The 17,629-nt window shown below is 33.7% G+C and overlaps 1 protein-coding gene and 1 long non-coding RNA gene across 8 annotated transcripts; one reads left to right on the top strand and one right to left on the bottom strand.

Annotated features, from left to right (window-relative positions):
• The first annotated feature begins 3,969 nt into the window (after positions 1–3,969).
• Positions 3,970–5,953, top strand: LOC149498264 (uncharacterized). Its single transcript, XR_016319377.1, has 3 exons — positions 3,970–4,150; positions 4,281–4,365; positions 5,740–5,953. It is a non-coding gene; the product is annotated as an uncharacterized LOC149498264 (long non-coding RNA).
• An 866-nt stretch (positions 5,954–6,819) lies between these two features.
• CIP111 (Cam interacting protein 111) lies at positions 6,820–17,531 on the bottom strand. Of its 7 annotated transcripts, none has more exons than XR_016319641.1 (13): positions 17,340–17,531; positions 16,430–17,014; positions 15,904–16,065; positions 13,513–14,384; positions 12,411–12,615; positions 10,424–10,631; positions 9,488–9,999; positions 8,656–9,082; positions 8,388–8,468; positions 8,072–8,262; positions 7,798–7,985; positions 7,192–7,355; positions 6,820–7,106 (listed from the first exon to the last, which is right to left on the bottom strand). XR_016319641.1 is itself a non-coding variant. In XM_089718110.1 (13 exons), exons 2-13 carry the CDS (start codon positions 16,718–16,720, stop codon positions 7,324–7,326), a joined length of 3,144 nt encoding a protein of 1,047 aa, XP_089574236.1. In that variant the 5' UTR covers positions 16,721–17,014; positions 17,340–17,531; the 3' UTR covers positions 6,820–7,323. The 7 variants fall into 7 exon arrangements, 6 of the variants coding, with proteins under 6 accessions (XP_089574236.1, XP_089574232.1, XP_089574235.1 ...); XM_089718110.1 differs by having other exon boundaries at positions 6,820–7,405; positions 9,488–9,612; positions 9,688–9,999; XM_089718106.1 differs by having other exon boundaries at positions 6,820–7,405.
• Between the last annotated feature and the right edge of the window lie 98 nt (positions 17,532–17,629).

The following is a 17,629-nucleotide window of genomic DNA, read 5'->3' as shown; positions in this document are numbered from 1 at the left end:
TCAACTCCTCACCAGCTGTTTCTTCTTCTTCTTCAATCGATCCATTCAAACCATCCAAAGAGCACCTGACCATCCTATTCACGAGGAAAAGAGTATGCCCTCGAGCTAGTACTATCCTGTTTCAAGGGAAGAGATTGAAAGTGAAACATATAGGATATTTAACAAATGACTACCTGTATCTAAATCTTCCTTTCACTATTCCCAACTCTTCTCCATCATCCAAGTTTTCTTATCATGAGTTGGATTCTTCCTTTCTTATCATATCTGTTGGATCCTCAAACTTGAAAGAATGTTCAGGCATGCCAACCATTGGTTTTTATTATCCAGAACTCTGTTCCACTCTAGAGAAACTCGACAGAGTGTTGGCTTTGCATAGGAGCAGTAACTGGTCGAAGCATGAATTGAACAAAGAGTAATTTATGGTTTTTTATGACTTTAGGAGCAGTAGGTTTGTATGGGTTGATTTTGCCATTGCTGGAGTTGACGTACAAGAAGGCAAAGCAAGAAATAAGCTACACTCTTGTGATGGAGATTCATATTATCATATGTTTGTTTGCTAGTGTCTTTTGCACCATAGGAATGCTCGTTCACAATGATTTCAAGGTTGCTCTTCGTTGTTCTGATGATTTTTACAACTGGGTCTGTAATTTTTTTTATTTTGATTAATTGTTTTAATTTCATTGGTTTTCTTTTTGATGTCCATGTTGTTAGACTACACGACTCCATTTTTAAAATACTTGGAATTATAAAACCAAAGATCATATGAATTTATTAAAATTTTGGTGTAGTTGTTTTGAGTTTGCAAGTACTTACTAACTAATTAGTTAGTCTTATATATAATTTCCTTATGTTATTAGTATATTATGTGAAGGCAACAAAAGTAGATAACAATTTTATATGTTTATAAAGTAGCCCAATTTTTTTGTATTTGCTTGGTTTAGTGCTTCACTTTTGTATCTGTCAAACTTTGTATTTGAAGACAAAATACATAAAAACTTGTGATTTGAAGTAGCAAGTAAATTGCAAAAATTGATAAAATAGTAAAGTGATCGAACGAGAGAAAGATGAAGGAAAGAAAAGTGAAACACAAAAAATACAAAAATATGACAATTTTCAATTTAAAATTCACATAAACATAATACAAAAACTTGTGTATCGAATCATCTTTTTTCTACTTCTATCAATAGAGATTAATTATAAATTAAGTTTAAAAATTGACAAATTTTATAATTTACTATGCTTTGATAAGTTAAAAAGCTTGCAAAATGTGACTTCAATAGTGCAAAGGTAAAGGAAAAGGTAAAATATAGGAAGATAGGTAGCAATTCCCTAGAATTGAATCCATTATTTTTTTTTTTTTTTTTTTTTTTTTTGTGCAACTTTCCAAGTGTAGGATGGTACCAAGTGGATGAAAGGGAAAGCCAAAGAGGTACTTATGTTCCTATTTTTATTTTGAGCCAAAGCCAAAGAATTGGCACAATAATTGCTTGCACAAAGAGCATTAGTTTTGTCTTGTGTACTTAAATTTTTTATAAGACTTGATAAATCATGTGTTCCCACGTCTCTAAAATTTATGATATTTTAGAGATTTCCCCTTTCTTAAAAAATGCTAAAAAAATAAACTTTAATTAATAATTAAATTATGAGCAATGCTAAATGGCTCATGTTGAGCTTAGCACAACAAGAATCAACAAGAATATCTATATATATAATGTCCACATTGCCCTTAACATTTTTTTTTTTTTTTTTTTGTGAGTGACTGAAAATTTGAATTTGAAACTTATTTTCTCTCTTCTATTTTAATAATGATAAGTTGACAAAACCACAAGCCCAAATGAACTTTTTTTTTTTTTTATGACTTGCTTTAAACACTCTCTCTACTCTGATCTTTTCACCCAAAAAGGCTCTCATCTTCTTCCACAGACGCCACAGGGAAGAAGAATTGTTATAGTGACATGAACCACCACCATCACTACCTCCCTCCTTCCAATGTGCAAGAAAAACTCAAATTCAGACATCTTCTTTCTATCAACCACCACGAAGTCCATCATCTTTCTTCCTTTCTCTATGCAAGAAAAACCCAAACTCAGATGCTTTTTCTCTCTCTATCAACCACCACCGCCATCACCACAATCATATTTCTTCTTCCTTCTATAAAAAATAATAAAAAAATCCATAACAACCACCACCTCCACCACCATTTCTCTCCCTCCTTGCAAAAAAAAAATTAGCCATGCCTTAACATCGTATCAATTGAAACAAAATTAATAATTTACTATGAAATTATAAAATTATAAAGATGATAACAAAGTTTGTTTTCTTGGGCAAGAATGCAAATCATCACAAATTTATATACAAATTCCAAAACCAAAGTCAAACCAAATACTTGTATAGCAAAATCCATATGGAAAAATTAAGAAATTAAAGTGATGAAGAAGAGGATGCAGTAGCAGCGGCAGTGGAGAGGATGCTGATGCAACTTGATCTTTAAAATTAGCTATTTAATTAACTTTTTATTTTCTTTGTTAAATTTATTTTTGGATCTACGAAGGAAGCCATTTAAATGTGTCCTAGCTTGGATAAAGAGTGGCGGTGCATAAGAAAAAGCAATTTGCTACCCTTCATTTAAATAGCTAATTCCAAATATACTCCTCTTTCAACACTTATTACCTTAAGTAGACAGTTTCTAAGATGGCCCACCATAAATTTTAAATATTGCCCATTTATTAGCAAGAATCGAGCCATCTGTCACTACCCTATTATCTATCCTTAAAAAAAAAATTTTCGCAATAATTAAAAGTTATATCTTCACAAGCACGCTTCTCTTGCCACATGTATAACATGCATGCTACACTCTTTTTACGTGCAACAAGTGTAAATCTACATTCACGTTATCTAACATAAGAAATCATTATTTTTTTTCTCCTATAATGCACCTTTTCCCTCCTATAGTGCACCATTTCCTCGTGCCACGTGTGTAGCATGCATGCTACACTCTTTCTATGCGTAATAAGTGAAAATTTTCATTCACGTTATCTAACATAAAAAAATTATTGTTTTTTTCCTTTCTATAATACACCATGTCTGCCCAAATTTAAAAAGGGATATTGCTATAATTCAACAAGTCAAAATTCTTGTTGATTCTTATCGTGCCAGCTTAACATGAGCTGAATATCTTTATTGTTAAATTATAATTATGTTTCTTGAAATTCCAGTTTTAAATTCAATAATTTAAGAGAGCAGATCTTTTTTTACCCGTCTTTTTCTCTTTCTCGAAAACCTAATTACACCGACTTTTTTAAGGTTTGAAGACCCAATCACAACTTTCATGGATCATTACAACATATATCAATATGAATATAAAATAGAGATAGAATATTATTAGGTCCAAACTGAAAGAGCCAATTCTACATATTCTATTACAGTGTAAATCCCCAACTGTAAAATAAATAAATAAAAAGATTTTCAATCGAAACTATCCTTTTGCCCAACCAAGCTTGTAACGCCCCATTTTTTTTTTCCCGTGTTTTAATAGTAGTTTACCGGTCTGTGAATAGTACCACCGGTCCGAAAGTTGGTATTATTTTTTGTCCGAAAAATTACTATTTATGTTTTATATTTTATTTAACATTTTTGGAGCATGTATGCATGGTTTTTATGGGTAGAAAGTAAGTAAGGAATATTTTTGGAGAATTTAGATACTTAGTGATAGTGAATTATGGTGTTATATTAAGTAAGGAAATTTGAGCAATTATTTTTTTTATGGAGGAAAATTGAGGAATTATTTTTATGGAATAAATTAGAGACTTTTGTGGTGATAAATAATATTTTGAAGGAATTTAATTGGAGAATATTTGGAGAGAAGACCAAAATACCCTCCAATTTGGAGAAAAGACCAAAATACCCCATTAGTTGCTTTAATAAAGCAACTATCAATTATTGAGCACCAACTTTTGCCTTCTTCTTCTCCATACACGTTTCCTTCTTCTCCTTCTTCTTCTTCTTCTTCTTCTTCTTCATTTTCTTCAATTCCTACTTAGTAAACACCCATCCAACTTGATTTAAGGCATAAATCTTAGAGAGTGAAGCTAGAGAAGTAATCTTTGGTGACTAATTTCAAGGAATTTGGTGATTTTCCTACTTGGGTCAAGTAAGTGATTTTATGATAAGTGAATTATTTTTGGATTTAGAGTTGTCTTTTAGCATATACATGCTTAATCATGCTCCAATTACTTCTTTTCTTTGTTTTCTTTATTTGATTTTGAGTTTCTTCCATGTAGAGGGTGGAGAGCCTTCTAATAAGGATAAAGGCAAGACCAAAGCTTGAGAAGCTTTGATTAAAGCTTGTTAAAGCTTGTTTTGAAGGTTAGTGGTCATAAACACACTTACCTTACTCAAATTTTGATTTTGTGCCTTTATGCTATTATGTGTATATTTTGAGATTTTGTATGAAATGATTGGTTTGTTGAATTTTGGTTGCCATTACATGCTCTTGGATGAGGTTTGATGAGTATTTATGTTGTGGTAGACATTTCTACCTTGTATCTTTGTGGTTCATGCTCCTTTCATGGCTAAAGTAAACTGAATTTGGGAAAAGCGAGATTTTGAGTGAGATTTAGGACCATTTTTCGGTCTTTTCTAGTTTCCATTTGTGTCTGAGTCCTTCATAAAAGTTGTAGGTCTATCTCTTAGCTTTCCAACCCATCCTCTTGTGTCCAATTTGGAAATATATAACTCAACTTATGACTGAAACACCCAAACTGAATTTAGTGCCCATTTTGACCACTATAATGACAAGATTAGGTTCTGAGTTCTTCATAAAAGTTGTTGCCCTGTGTCTTGAGAATTCTCTCGTTCTGGATTGGTTTAATTTGAGTGTGGGGTTTAGTAGGAATTCAAGAAACAATGGACTTGGTTCTGCTGAATCAGGTCTGGTCTATCAGTCTGTGTTCCTAGCTTTGTTTTGTTATCTTCCATATTGATCTGGGCTGTGATCCCTTCATAACATTTGTAGGATTTTGTCTTAGCTTTCTAACGACTCTAATTTCATTTAATTTGGAGACCCATAGCTCCGGTTATGTTTTAAAAACACAGCAAAGGTCCATGTTATTTTTATGCTGGAAATTTTCTATGTTAAGTCATTTTGTTTAAGTATGAGAATTTTTATGAATTACTTAAGTTTAAATTAAGTTTTTATTATGAGAAGACTAAAGAAAATGAATTTTATGAGAAATGTTTTTGGGCTCTAATATACTTGGTGTGGATTTGATACATGATTTGATTTTATTATGTATGATGAGCATGCTCGGCATTTGATGCCATTATGATAAGAAGTTATGATCATATGCTAGGCACGTGGGTGTCTTATGTTAGGGCGGACGCGCTCTATATATTATGAAAAGGTTGGCGACCTAAGGCCATTATGAATAAGCTATAAAAACTTATCTGCTTCTTTTTCTCCTAAGAGTATGTGAGCCCTTATACAATATTTTTAAGGAAGTGAAATAAATGAGATCACATTATGTTAATAACTCTTAATTTACCACAACTTATTTATAATATCAAATGAATTTCTAAAGCATGATGTGTTGGTGTGCATATGTACTGCATGTTCAAATTTAATGATTTTATGTATATAAATGATTGTTTTTAAGTATGTTGTCATCACAACATTGATTTGTTGTGTTTTATGAGCACCACTGAGTTTTATACTCAGCGCGTTGATTTTATCACGCGCAGGTTGGAGATTGTGCTTGCTGCTTAAAAACCTGAAGAGTAGCATCAGAGTTGAAGAGATCTTTTGGTAGTTGATTAGTATTTTATGTAACTAAAAATTATGGCATATATAAGTATTACATTTTTGGAGACTGTATTATTTCATTTATAACTTAAGCATGTTATTGTAAATTATTTTGGTGTATATATATTGGGAGATAAACTTGGACTTATTTAATGGTTAGAACATTAGAAGTTGATATATTTAAATGAATGTATTGAAGTGATGAATATTATAATGTTATTGAGGAACTATGGAGTTATGAAATTATAGAAGTGCTATTGTGTTGTTATTGGAGTTTGATGGGATTTGGAGTTTGAATTTGGGAGTACTTTGTATTCATATGTTTGACAACTTCTATTTTTAGAGGAAACTCTTGCAGTTTTTCTGTAGGATTCTCCCAAATCATTTTCAAATCAGAATACTATTACTTGCTAAACTTGTGAATACTAAGTCACTTCTAATTCATAATATGATTGTTTGATTTATATGTAGGTTAGGACGGTGCCTCCGGCACCGAATGTGGCATCCACCATCGAGTCTTTCGGGATCGGGCGGCGGGTGTTACAAAGCTGACCATGACCAACCACTGAAATTTGAAATCCGACCAAATGGCCCCTTAAGATTGACTAGCCACCATTGACGGCGGAGCTAAACAAAAATTAGAAAATCCACAAAAATATGAGGAAAATTTCTTTCGTTTAAACATTCTAAAAAAATGCATTTCATTATCTCCATTTGGAGATTATCTTTTTAAATGGTTGAGTACTTCAAATTTGACATTATATTGACATTGTCCCTCAAATCCAAATTCACCTTTATTTCAAATTCAAATAGAACCTTAAATGCACTTGCAAATCCCCAATAATTTCTTTTGGAAAAAAAAAAATGAACCCTTGCATGTTTTTTGCTGACCGGATACATAAATAACATAAATAAAACTGGAAAAGCAGGTAGGTTGAAGATACTCCAACAGAATTCCATTCTATTATGAAAATTTAGCAGATCAAAATAAAAATGTAGTAATCTAAAGCCATTATCACTTGGAAGAATGCAGCACAAAATCAATATTATAAATTAGAACCATTGAAGGAAAAAATAAAATCGCAAAAGCAAAAATGTTTGTACATTGGTTGCACCTCTGATTAATCTACTTCTCCCAATTCTTCTATTCTCACTGAAACTTTACATACGGATTGACAATCTTGCAGGACTCCACTAGTCTGGGATTTGAACTTCGGGTTTCCATAAAAAAGATGTGCAGGAAAAGCTTGAATTGGCTGGGGATTGGGGATAACAGGCATTTAATAGAACTAGATTGGAGGGGACCCTAGAAACATAGAAAAACTTTGGTTGGTTCCTATCTCATACTGCAGTTACATTTTATATGTCCATGAAGTATTTGATGGTATTACCAGTACGATAGGATAACAGAATGCTGGAGCTCCCCCACCAAAAGATCATGCTCAGAGTGGCAATTGGTATAACTTTCCACTCTATTGGGATTTAGATGTCTATTGCTGCTTGCGAGAGGGATATGCTGTGCACTATGACCAATGAAATGAAGCAGATTTTGAGCCTGGAATCAGGAAATGATATAAGGACTGTATGGGGGATTTTATCAGGGGCCTGCAAGACAACAGAGATGAAAAAATAACAAAACAAAAGAATAAAAGTGAAAGCACAATGGACTCGAGCAAAAACACAAGTACAGTAGACAAAAAAAAATTCAATCTGTTGATTTCACAGAAGATATGTAAAGTGCCCAGCAGTGAAAATTTAATGATAAGGGTTAAAAAGAATAAAAAACCTTCTCAAGATGGAGATAACAGACTTTAATAATGTTGATGGACCACTTTGGCCAGTGCCATTGAAAGGGGGGTGGGATGAAAAGGATGGTAATTTTACAAAATGCATTAAAAATCATGTGGTTTGTTCCTTTTCAGTTTCAAACTTGAAAGAATAGAATGCTGTTTAGACAATTTGGAGATATGCATTTGAGAAGTAAAAAGAGCATTTACCAGATGGAGAATTGATTTGATTGAGTTGAGCAATTCTGGTATTCAAATTCATCACGTATATGATTAGAGTGAACCAGCCTTTGAAATTTAGCTAATAGATCTTGATAAGATTCAATCTCTGATGTCTGGACTTGTCTAATTGCTGTCTTTAAATGTTGCATTGTTACTTCAGAAGCGTCAATGGACTCCTATCAAATGTAGAAATTCAAACTAATGAACAAGAAAAATAAACAACATTACTAGGACATGGAAGGAACTTGAGAACTTGGAAAACCTCAATGGCTGCTACAGCTGCTTCCCTGCAGATTAGCGATATATCAGCTCCAGTACAGCGCTCAGTAAGATGAGCTAGCTCTGTTATGCTGACATCAGAACTACATGGAATTTTACGCAAATGGATCTGAAATATTTCTTTCCTATCAATCTGATTTGGAGGCCCCACATATAGCAGCCTATCAAAGCGTCCTGTTTAGATCTTTTATTAATTAGAGAGCCTCCAAATTTCAGAAGAAAAACATTACAAGATAGTATAAGACTACTTTGAAATATGCATGCCTCTAGCGTGTAAGGGAGAGAGGGAGAGAGAAAACCTGGTCTCAGAAGTGCAGGATCAATCTTGTCAGGGCGATTTGTAGCAGCAATAACAGTGACATTAACTCTTTGATGTAAACCTAAATCCAACAGAAGATTTACTCAGGTAAAAGAATAAAATAGGGACATGATGTATCCCAAAACATAAGGATATCCAGGATTTCAAATATTGTTTCCCAAGTTTTGTGAGCTTGTAATGAATCAAAACAAAATCCTTCAAAAAGAAACTCCTAACAGGGAATTTGATGCAATAATCATATCACTAACCATCCAATTCGACAAGAAGTTGAGTCATCACCCTATCAGAAACTGAAACCCCATCCTTTTCCTTCCCACGAATAACAGCAAGGCCATCAATTTCATCAAAAAATATGATTGATGGAGCATTGGCCCTGGCCTTTGCAAATAGGGATCTTACAGCCTTCTCTGATTCACCAACCCATTTGCTAAAAAGCTCTGGACCCTTCACTGCAAAAAAATTCAGTCCAGCTTCAGAAGCTACTGCACGTGCCATAAGAGTTTTGCTACAACCAGGAGGACCAAACAATAAAACCCCTGTTGGAGGACGGGTGCCAATGCGCTGGAATGCATCCTGGTGCTTTTGAGGCCATTCCACTGCTTCCATTAGTTGAGCTTTTACCTCCCTCTGGCCACCTACATCTTCCCAATTAACTTTCGGAACCTCAAGTATTACCTACGAGTAGAACAAATAAGGACATAATGATTGAATTGATTAGTTACTCTTCCAATTGCAGTATTATTTCCTTGTTCCTGTTAATAGAAATTCCACCTTAGAAAGACAACTAAAATGGTTCTAACACCAATTATGTGCAAGACACTGAAGGCTGTGGAGAACAAAAAGAAAGAAACTTCCACTCAAATTTCTAGAACTGTTACAAACAGGTTGGGTATTGCGAAATATTCTCATATTCAAGCTTACTGGCAACATGGACTAATTTTCCAACAGCCTCTCTATTATCTAGTGCTTCCAATCATTCAGTTTCTCATGCTCACATAACAAGTTAGTAGGGTTGTATATAACAATGGAACTGGCTCCATAATATAGTTTCTTTAAACAATATGGAAATATTAGTAATACCTCTCGCATGGCACTGGGCCTCACTTTCATCCTGGCCTTCTCAAAATCTTCAAAAGCAACTTTTAAGATATTTTCTTCCTCCACCACAAAAGCCTCCTGAGAATTAGTGCCATTCTCAATGCTATCTGAAATTTCAGAAACAGTCACATTGGAGCAACAAGATGCTAAAATCTTCAAAGATACAGGTGTAGATATGAGACCTGAAGTTGCAGAAACTGCATAGGTTTCTTGCATCTCACCAGGGCAACCGGATCTTTTTATCACAGTGCCAGAATGAGCTTCAAATGCAATAGGCGATCCCTTGGAATGCAAATCGTTATAAGAATTTCTGGACTTGGTATAACGTCTGAGACAAACCAAGGCAGCCTCATTGCAGAGGGCAGTTAAGTCAGCACCCACAAAGCCATGTGTAGCAACAGCGAGGTCTTGAACCTGCATATCTGAAAGCGAATGCTCCATTTGATTGAGAAGAGTATTCAGTATATCGAGTCGTTGTCTTGGAGATGGAACAGCTGTATGAGAAAAAAATGAAACAGATATCATAGGCATGGCTGAGACAAACTATGCTCAAAAAGAAAGCACATGAAAACAATTCATAGATCTCCACACTAATACATTCATATAAAAAAACCACAATATACATTTATAGCATCAAATTGTGTAATTATCTATTTAGACAGGTCGGGTCTTGCAAAAGATTTTCTGTTATCCATATAACTAAATGAAGAAATTGTAGGAGGTCGGAATCAAGTATTCTGATAAGTCAAGACTTATGAACACAGTCAGTACTATTATAACACATACTCAGATGCAAAGCCTTGCAGTATAAACTTTTACAGAAATCTAAAAGGAAAAATATCGCCACAAGAGTCGCATTGGTAAAAGGACTAAAAATCACAAGAGGTGAAAGGTGGGAGGGGAACCAGTTGGAATCACCTATCTCAATTTCTCTATCAAGTCTTCCAGGTCGTCTCAATGCAGGTTCAATGCTATCAGGTCTGTTTGTAGCAGCGATAATAAGTATTCCATCACTCCTACTAATCCCATCCATCAAATTCAATAATGTGGCCACCATTCTTTGAGATAGTTCTTCACCTCCATCCTTTCGTGCAGGAGCAATTGCATCCAATTCATCAATGAAAACCTGCACAAGGATGACAATTAGTTAACCATCTTGTTTAAAACAGAGTAAATGGTGAATTTTTGAAAGGTGTAACCTTCCTAAATTAGGTGATCCTCATTAACAAGAAGCTTGTAAGATTATAGTTTCCAATAGCACAGTTCAAATTTAAAAATGTAAAAGTTAGTTTTAGCTGCAATTTTAACATCAAGCGGTACAAGGAAAGCATGTGTAAAATCTAACATTTTTCAGAACTCATTCTTGTTAAACCACTTAATCAAAGTAGGTTTGTTTTTCAAACTGAATATTGCCAATGAAATATCTTCTTTAAAATACTTTTGAAGTTTCAAAAGGATATTTATATATTTCTAATTTAGATATGGTATATATTTATATATTTTTGAATTACCTGTCATATATGCCACTTCCACAGAAGAGTAGAAGGAAGACATGACTCACATTGCTCATTAACTAGATATCCTATATGCTAGTGAAGTATTATTATGCAAAAACAAAAAGAGATCCTTAGTAGGTTGTGAACACCAGGGAGAAGTGTACATTGGGGGAGGAAGAGAATTCAATGATTATGATTGTAATAGAAATCTGTTAGACAATGATACCTGAAGCCAGCAATTACTAATTACTAATTAAACAAGAAACAAGAAAGCCAGCAATTACTAATTACAGATCCACTTAATAGTCAACCTTACTAATTACAGCCATGAATTCGTGGAACCATAAAGTCTGCAGAATCAGTCATGCTGAATTTGATAAATAAAACTTTAATCATCATATCTTGATATGGTGCTATCTCCTATTATAGTATCAGTACTACACTCATCATTTTCTTTGTTCTGATTCCTGGTCTATTTGGAATCAAATTTTTCTTTGAAAAAATCAGAGAAGTGCATTTGCTTCACGAGTAATTTGAAATATTATTTTAAAGAATTAATTTGCAAAAGTGAGGCAAAAGGTCTGTAGTTCTACACTCATTATGAAATAGCATACCCAGGTGGAGAAACCGAGGTTCTTTAAGGGAGAGGTTTTGACTGAATACAATGGGATAAAGTTAAAATTCTCAATAGATTGAACATAATTGAAGAGCTACCTCTGTTAAATTTCTCTTAATTCTTGTTTCTTTCAGAGGACTACTTTAGCTGCATTCATCCTATTCTTTTTGATATTAGGTCCTCCTTTCAGAAAGGAGGAGGAAAAAAAATAATACACTGCAGCTAAATTTTCCAATTCCAAACTATATGGGGTCATACTACATTTGTGAAAATATACATGAACAAGTAACTGGAACACAATATTGAAAAGAACTTCTCAAAAAGTTGGATTCAGATACAAAGTTAATCAAATTAGTAATGTTGTTAGCATAAAATCGATAACAAATTTGGTACTTGATAAAGTGGAGAAAACCAACCACTTACAAAGTACTCAATATGAGACACCTAGACACAAAAAAAAAAAAAAAAAAAAAAAAAATCAGTATGAACCATCTGCAGAAGTTTTGGATCCCCACAAAGTGGAAAAGGTCAATTAAGAAGGGCTTGTCCAGAGGTAATGGTCGATGCAACTTGTTGACTCCATATATATAGTTCCAGGACAGTAATGCACATGATGCAGCTTTAGACTATAATTACTGTAACATTTGCAGTTTAAAACTAAAGTAGTTCATCAACTCCATAGTTATTTTTAAAACAGTTACATTCTACGGTTCAATTTGCTTGAAGAAGGAAAAACTCCTTTTAAATTAGAAAAAGATAGAAAAAGTTAAGAATCAAGAGAGAAAAATCTAACCACAGCAGGTGCATCTCGACTAGCCGAATCAAAAACTTCATGAATTGCTCTCTCACTTTCTCCATGATATTGACTTATTATCTCAGGACCATTCACAGAGAAAAGGTTGACTCCAGCATCAAATGCACATAGTCGAGCCAAAGAAGTCTTTCCTGTGCCAGGTGGGCCATGAAGAAGCACTCCCTTTGTAGGCCGTAAACCAAGACTAAATAGTTGCATCAATATAAGCAATACTAAAAGCTCACATGCAGGAAAATTAAATTGAATAGTACCTAGTTAACGTCTATCTCATGCAAGGTGTTACCATGCTTAGGACTTTTACCAAGTGAGTGAACAGTGAAATTAAGAAAATTCAAGTTCAAAGACTTAGAATTTAGACTTATTTTATTTCAGATATTATAATATATTTGTCTCCTTTTAGAGTATTATTTATGTCTATCTACAATATACAGAAATGACAAATATGGGGAAACATTTGAACTGACTGAGAGGGATATCAGTATTTACAGAATGTCAATAACAAATCTTTCAATAGTTAAATTTATTTACAATACTATAAATAAACTTGCTTTTAATTTTAGCATGTCTGTAATATATTTTGCTTCCAAAATACTGGCACAAGTAAGAGCACAATCATGAAATTCTAAGTTCAAATATATTTACATTTAAATAAGAAGCCTAACAGTGTAAAGTAGTTGGTTAGAACACTGTTCAACCGATGGGGAACTTCTAGGTTACTTTCTCTTCATTCAAATTCTCAAAGGGTTGATGGGTGTCATCATGTTGAAGCACATTTCTCAGTTATAAAGAAAGTCATTATGATGTTTTAAAGCAAGTAAAGCAGTACTAGAGTAATATGCTTAACAGAAATTATAATTCCTAAAATATCCTAGTAATTTCTAAGCTATTTTAATCATCAAGCATTCCTACAATTTAATGGCCAGACTCTTTATCCTTAACAGGTGTTCTAACATGTCAGTATCTACACCATTCAATCACGAAAGTAGACATCAAGGAAAGTTCCCTAAGCACAACTTACTAAGATATTCAAATTAAACATTTTTTTGAGAAAAACAAAGAAAAGAAAACTTAAAGAACATACCTCAATAGAGAGTTCTTCATAGATGACATAATTATTTCCTTCAAAACGGCATACTCTTTATGTAGACCACCTAATTTTGATATATCACTGATGATGTTTCCAGAACGCTCATGCTCAATTTGCATAGATGGAACTCCACTCTTTGGGAGAGTTTCAATTACTGAATTCATTGGCAGATGTAAATATACTTTCGTCTCACGATTTATGTAAAATGCATATTTCATGTGTTCTGCCGATTCAGGAGTTAGTGTATAAATACTATTTCGTTCTTCAAGCAAATCTTGATTTGTTTTATTGGCACTTGTGACAAGGAAAAAGCAAAGCTCTGAGAGAATAGGGATAGCCACAAGATTTCCACATAATAGAATACGAGAAAACAACAATGAAGCAACACAAGATTGCAGTAGTTGTTTGGCATGTTCATCCTTTAAGACCTCTTTGATATCAAATGAATTAACACAAGTATTAATTGAATCAAATAAATTAGGCATTGTTTCTTCACATCTTGATGAAGCTGATTGAGTAGGACTAGCAGAGCTCAGCTTTGCCTGATGCAATGGTGTCCTAGGGGATGAAATCTTCCCACTTTCAGGTTGTGGTTGTCCATGTGTTTTTTCTGCGGAATTCATCGTGGACATCATATTACTGCTCAGTTTTACTCTCTTACTGATAGGAACCAGCTCCAAGTGCAATTCATAGCAATTTTGAACTGTGAGACTATCAACTTTTCTATCATACAGATTATTATCTCCATTTACAAGACCAGATAGATATTGACTTTGTACAGGGTAAACAAATACAATCCTTCCTGAAGTGGGACAGCCCATTGTATATGAAAGGCTTGAAGACAACCGCACTCCATTCTTCAAAACCTAAACAAAAAGCGCAAAGATTAAGAGCCTGTGTTCCATATATTCATCCCATGGAATCTGAAAATTGAACAAAAACCTGTACAAATATTTTGTAATACTGGCAGCTTCCACTGAAAAATTAAATATTTTTCCTCAATATTTTCCTATTTTCAAATTTTATAGACTAAATTAAGGTTCGAAACTGACCTGAGTACAAATTTATTGGATGATAGTAGCAAAATGCTGAAGCTTTGAGACATGAAAATGCATTGATAAAGGAGTATTGTATTATTTATCATGGTGAAAATGTATTCTCTCTAAATGAAGCTAAGTTGGTGGATCATCTAGAATAATTGATTTAGAAGCTCTAAAATTTTCCATACAGCAGAATGGAAGAAAATGGTGCACATAGCTGACCTCAATTCTTAAGGTTTAGCTGAGCTGAGAAAGTCAGTGACATAGAATAATCATTTACTGAATTCTAAACAGACTAGGCAACTTAGTCACCTAGCTTATCATCGAAAATTCCAAGTGGATTAAAAATGAATTGGTGGCTTTAAGGAGTACATGCTATTCTATCATGGGAATTTTCAAATGGATTGAGAATAAATTAGTTGCTTCAAGGATTACATGCTAGCTATATATTCTTACATAAAATGGAAACCAGTTAGATGTAATTCCTCCAATGGATTTTAGGACTTTGTCAAGGATAATGCATAGAAAGGCTTTTGGGAGGAAGAAATGTCTCTTAGCTTTAAAGATTGGTTGCTTAATCCGCTGAATTTTGGTTTAGTGGGAAGCACTTGTTGAATGTATGGCTTGTCTTGGGCTCTAGTTCTAATGGAGAACTTTGTTCGAGAGAATGAACTATTCCATGGCATCCATAAAATCAAGTGGAAATTATTATTTTGACACTTCAAGTATATTATAAAAGAAATAATATTTTTTCAATAGAAAAGAACTTGAATTTTTTCTATTTGTAGTTTTAATAGGACAGGAATTACAAATTAAAACACACAGATACAAACACAAGTTCCAGCAGGCACAAACAATCAACTACTGCTTATAAAGGTTAGTAACAGTACCTTTATAACAGAAGTGGGATCCTCATTTTTATTTGATCTTTACACTACAGGGTATCTGCTCATGTGGTTCTCTCTATCTTAGACTTACTCACGTTCAATTAGATAAATCTTTTCCCGGCTGTATGTAAATTCACACCTTGGTACCCTATAATACTACTATGTTATTCTTCTTTTCATTGCAGTCAAAGGAAAAAAAAAGAAAAAGACACAAACTCAAATAAGATGTCATATGATTTAACAGATATAGAACACCGATAATTGCATGGTCAAAAGAAAATCAATCCACAGAGAAAGGTCATCCAATTGAAATATTAATATTGATGTTGTCTTGTAAGAGGGTCTTTATAAACTAATACTAACTCTATCCAAATTCACAGCATAACTAGATAAATTTTAATCATTACTTTCTTTGTCCAATTAAAAACAAAAAGGAAGAATGAAAAAGAGGGTCAAACCTTGCAAGAGGGAAAGACCATAGCAAAAGCAAAGTAGTTCCCTAATTCATTAGATTTTTCATCATCCAAAGCCTCAGCATCAAACTGCCTAGTACATTCCTCCGATATTGAGCAAAGAGGAAAGCTATTTGACAATATTCTCTTTGAAGCAGCAAGAGAAACCTGTAAAATGATCAGAACAATAAATTCAGCCAAAAGTAATTAAGAAAGGAATGATCATAACAACTGACCTATGTTAAGAATCTCTATCAACTGCTATAATGATGGTAACTCTGCAACATTAAGTAATTCTCCTACCAATATTCAGAGCTAAATAATTAAATTGATCAATCTATCTTAAAACTGTTCTTCACTTTTTTGTGAGAAAGATGTTGTGGATCAAACTTCTCTTTTGGACAGAAAATTGAATTAATCTTTCGAATATCCCTTCACAAATAGTATAGAGCACAAAAACTAAAAACTGTTAAGCAAACAAATATCCAGAGAAATAATCAATTGTATAATATATGAGAAGATGGCTAATTACCGATACAATGGAACCAGGGGAAAGCGAAGATGCAACCATGGAAGACTCTGAAAGCCAAATTTTAGAACTTCTAGATTCCATCTCAACATCAGTGACTTGACCAATGAAAGCAGATTTACCAATCACAGAAGGAAATCTTCTTGATGCTTCATCCAAAGATAGGATGAGATCTTGTTCACTGATTTCTATATCTTGAGAAGATATCAATGATGGTGTTTGAGGAGAAGGAGACTGGTCAGAAATTGACAGCCTTGAGGCAGTCTTTGAATGCTTCTTCGTCTTTGAAGGCATCTCTCCCGCAATCCCTATAAATGCACAGGCACCTGCTCTACAGGTCAATGATACTGAGTTTCTATCTTAAGTCAAAGGACACCTCAAGAAACAATGTCGTTATGAACTCAGGAGCGTCATAACTCAAAAGCTTGCTGTAGATGTTGGGAAGCGCAAGTTCATATAAACCTCATACTGTACTTTCAATGTGGGATTCAAGACAAGTCCTATATCTTCTCTTGCAAATAAAATCATAACATCTGCCTACCAGTGAATATATTTTGAACTTCTGATATATGCATTTCTAACTATGCCCTAATTTCAGAAAAAAATGATCTCATAAGATGTTAAATTCCCAGCCAGCATATCATACATAGTAACTGTTTAACATTTTAAGGTAACAAGTTTGAGTACTGCAACTTAGAGTCTTGGATTACTCTTAACTAAAATGCTAAATATTCAAGAGAAAAAGAAAAAGAAAAAGGAACATAGACATGGAAGATAAGAAACGCTGTTTATGAAAAAATAAAAAAGTAAAATTTCGAAAAATAGCCTTAATTTATATTAATTTTCCAAGAAACCAAACAAAATTCACATAAAAACAGAAACGATAGAGAAAAACAATTGAGAGAGAAGTTACCTAAGAACGAAAAGTAGGCAGGCTTGAAGAGAACTATACCAGGGTTTAGGGGTTTAGTTCAGCAAATCTCTACTTACAGTTTCCCGGTTTAGACCCGACCCGATTCCAGAATGGAAAAAATACCTCTCCGCGTCGTTCGGCCTAATATTTATGGGGCCCGCATCTGTAGCTTGAGTTAACTAAGCCAAGGAAATTGTTTGTACCCCAAACGCATCGTTTTTTTTTTTTTTTTTTTGTTTGGCCAACTTCACTTTTTTTACTGCAACACCAAAAAATAAATTCATCTGTTC

The sequence above is a fragment of the Jatropha curcas genome, chromosome 2 (assembly GCF_041381405.1).
Source record: "Jatropha curcas cultivar XTBG-Jc1 chromosome 2, XTBG_Jcur_1.0, whole genome shotgun sequence".
NCBI classification, from domain to species: domain Eukaryota; kingdom Viridiplantae; phylum Streptophyta; class Magnoliopsida; order Malpighiales; family Euphorbiaceae; genus Jatropha; species Jatropha curcas.
This window is presented reverse-complemented; position numbering and strand designations above follow the sequence as displayed.